General features: G+C 34.1%; 1 protein-coding gene across 1 annotated transcript; it reads left to right on the top strand.

The window, feature by feature from the left end:
• Positions 1–979: 979 nt before the first annotated feature.
• LOC114163416 (protein FANTASTIC FOUR 2-like) lies at positions 980–2,624 on the top strand. The gene has a single exon (XM_028047735.2). The coding sequence runs from the start codon at positions 1,445–1,447 to the stop codon at positions 2,402–2,404; it is 960 nt and encodes a 319-aa protein (XP_027903536.1). The 5' UTR covers positions 980–1,444; the 3' UTR covers positions 2,405–2,624.
• Positions 2,625–3,022: the final 398 nt, after the last annotated feature.

Below are 3,022 nucleotides of genomic sequence, written 5' to 3'. Positions count from 1 at the left end.
TCAAAAATACACTCAAAATTGACACATATACTCAAAACCAGATGATTACCATAACACTTATTTACTATAATAAATCATCATAATAAATATATGCTTATAATATAGTATTCAATTGTTATTCTAACAAAACAAATTAAACATCAACTCACAACAGAGTATAAAATAAAATATAGAGCATAATAAAAAACAAGTAATTTATATTTTTCTTATGATCTTAAATTTAATGAATATTGCAAACAACTAACTAACATAATATTTGATTTTAGTGTAATAAAAAATAAAAGATATTAAAAATAAATTGATAACAAATTCTTAAAAGTTAAGATAGACAAGCATGCATGACTGTAGAGAAAATAAACTTTGAAAGTACGAATAATGTAACTTTTATTTTTAATATTTATTTACGAGTGCTTTTAACTTTGAATTATATCATTACCTGCTCAGAATTGTTTTGCATTTTACTGAATGAGTGAATGAGAATTCTTCCAAAACAACATTAAAAACATAGTTATTTTCTATATCAATTAGTCTTAACTCATGTAAATTGTGCATTTTCTAAGTTAAAATAATTTATTTACAAAAATTCAATATTACCTTTATTAAACCGTTTAACTTGTCCATATTACCTTTATTAAACCATTTAATGTGTAGTAGCACATTAAAATTTTTTAAACAGAAAAAGATTTTTGTAGGAAAAGATTTTGACATTCTTTGATGATTTTTATTTCTAGATATAAAAAAGAATTACACATGTTAAAAAAGTCCTTTTTATAGTTTTTTTATAATCAAATTTTCATTCTTGCAAATTTATATTAGAATGTATTGATATTCTAATCGATAATCTAAAAAATATTGTTTGTACTATTTATATGATAATCTCGTATCCTTATGATATCTGGTAATTTTGTGTAATGAAATTCCACAGCATAATCATATCTTAAATTTAAATATTATTTATACTCATTCCCTTATTTACATTACATCCTACCTTAATTGCATTAACTTGCAAAAAAATAAAATAAATAAAATCTAAATTTAACACTTCCAAACTTATATACCAGTAATATTCTTGGAGAGAGAAAAAAAAAAAAAAAAAACATGTTATTTGTTTACCATCACTTTAGTTAGGGACCCTACCCGCACTAACTAAATGAAGTTGTGAAGTGCAGCTTTACCGTTGCCAACTATATATTCAGACCCACCCTTTTCACTTTCCTTCATCTTCATGTTCATTCTTCTCTTCTCTCTTTCCCAAGGAACCTAACACACTTTCAATTCATCCAAAAACCCTGTAACCATGTCTTTTCCTCTAACAATCTTTCTTCCAAACTCCTTGTAAAATCCCCACTCTCACCTTAGCATTATCAAACAAACTCCCAACTCCCCTGTTTTTTGTTTTTCCTCTGTTTTTCACATTTTCACTGTTGAGTGTTGACACGCACAAATGTCTTCCTCTAGTGTCTGCCAAGGGTTGCAATCTTGTCTCGAACCCTGCGTGATGGAGCCACGTGTACTCAGTCTCAAACTCGCACTACAACAAGGTTCCAATTTTCCTCAACCCTCTCCCACCACTGCCAACAACACCAACACAAACTCAGTTTCTGGCTCCGAAGAAAAACCAGTCACCAACCATGAATGTGACAAGGGCCACGCAGAATCGAAAGAGGGTAGCGGCTGGAGTATCCTTCGAACTCTCTCACAATCTTCCGACTGTCACAACAAAACAGAGGACTCTGTCTACGTCCACCCCACGGTTAAACGCTCCTCCTCAATTCTCAGTGACAAAAGCTTGGAAATGTGCACCGAAAGCCTTGGCAGCGAGACCGGTAGCAATGCCGGCGACAGCACCGATGATATCTCCTTGTTCTCTTTTGACGCCACCGTATATACTACTCTTACTACTACTACTACTACTGATGTTACAACTACCGTTGGAAGCTGTGAGTCCAAAAGAGTGAACCGGGCTTGCAACTTTCCACCGCCGCTTACCACGATCACTGATTTGGGTGGCGTTCAAGTCCGGCCACGTCGCGAAGGAGGAAGGCTGATATTGGAAGCTGTGGCTTCTTCTTCTCCTTGTTCTTATTTTCGGGCTGAGCGTGAAGATGGTAGGCTCAGGCTGTGTTTGTTTGAGAAATTTTCCAACAGTGAAGATGAAGTTTGTGATGTTGAGGAAGGTGTTGAAGAGAAAGAAGAAGAAGAAGAAGAAAATGAAAAAAGCAGAGAAGTGTGTGATGATAATGATAGCGGGGCAGAGGAGGAGTGTGTTGAGAACGTGGATGAAGAGATGGGAGTGACGAAGTTCTCGAGACCAAGCAGTTGCAAGGAAAGTGGGAAAAGAGAGATTTTTTGTGATGGCTTGGCTAGTTTGAACTTCCCTCTCTTTCTCTCTGTTTCTGAATAGAATTTCGTTTAGTGCTATTATCCATTCTCTCTCTCTCTCTCTCTCTCGTTTCATTTTCCATTTAGGATTGGAAGAAGATCGGTGCTTCATGTTTCAGAATGTCCTAATGCTAGTTAGTTATTATAGTTATTAGTTATATTGGACATCGTCCTTCTGTGGTGCTTGTTTCTTTTCTCTTTATTAATTTTTATTATAGGTTCAGTGTTGCTGTTTTCTTTTCTTTTGTTTTGTTTTGTATATTTATTTGGCTTTTCCTGTTCCTAGAATGCCCCGAAAGCATATTATTCGTTGACAGCAAAATTACAAAGTGTGATTAAGCATTGCAGACGCCAGAAAAAGAAAATGGAAAGAAAAGTTAGTGATGCAATGGGGTATGCAGATCCCAATCAGCATATAATGACATCAAATCATTCACACCATATTTAATTACTTTCTTTTCAAGCCCTTTTATTTTTCTACACGTACAAGTCCTAAAAGATACTAACAAAATCATTGAGCCTTTGGGTTATCTGTCTCAAGATTATTGATTTTGGATTAAAGTTCTGTACCAAGAACTTTACTTCCACAGCAGTTTCGCTTGATTCAACAAGTTTCTTAATTGAAAGACATCATGGAGAT

This window comes from Vigna unguiculata, chromosome 1 (genome assembly GCF_037176805.1).
Source record: "Vigna unguiculata cultivar grain cowpea cultivar isolate G323 ecotype 2 chromosome 1, ASM3717680v1, whole genome shotgun sequence".
Classification (NCBI taxonomy): Eukaryota; Viridiplantae; Streptophyta; class Magnoliopsida; order Fabales; family Fabaceae; genus Vigna; species Vigna unguiculata.
Note: the sequence above shows the minus strand (reverse complement) of the source record. Positions and strands in the feature narration are given on the sequence as shown.

Excerpts from the sequence above, each read along its gene's own strand:
- LOC114163416 (XM_028047735.2), top strand. The coding sequence starts at position 1,445 with ATGTCTTCCTCTAGTGTCTGCCAAGGGTTGCAATCTTGTCTCGAACCC.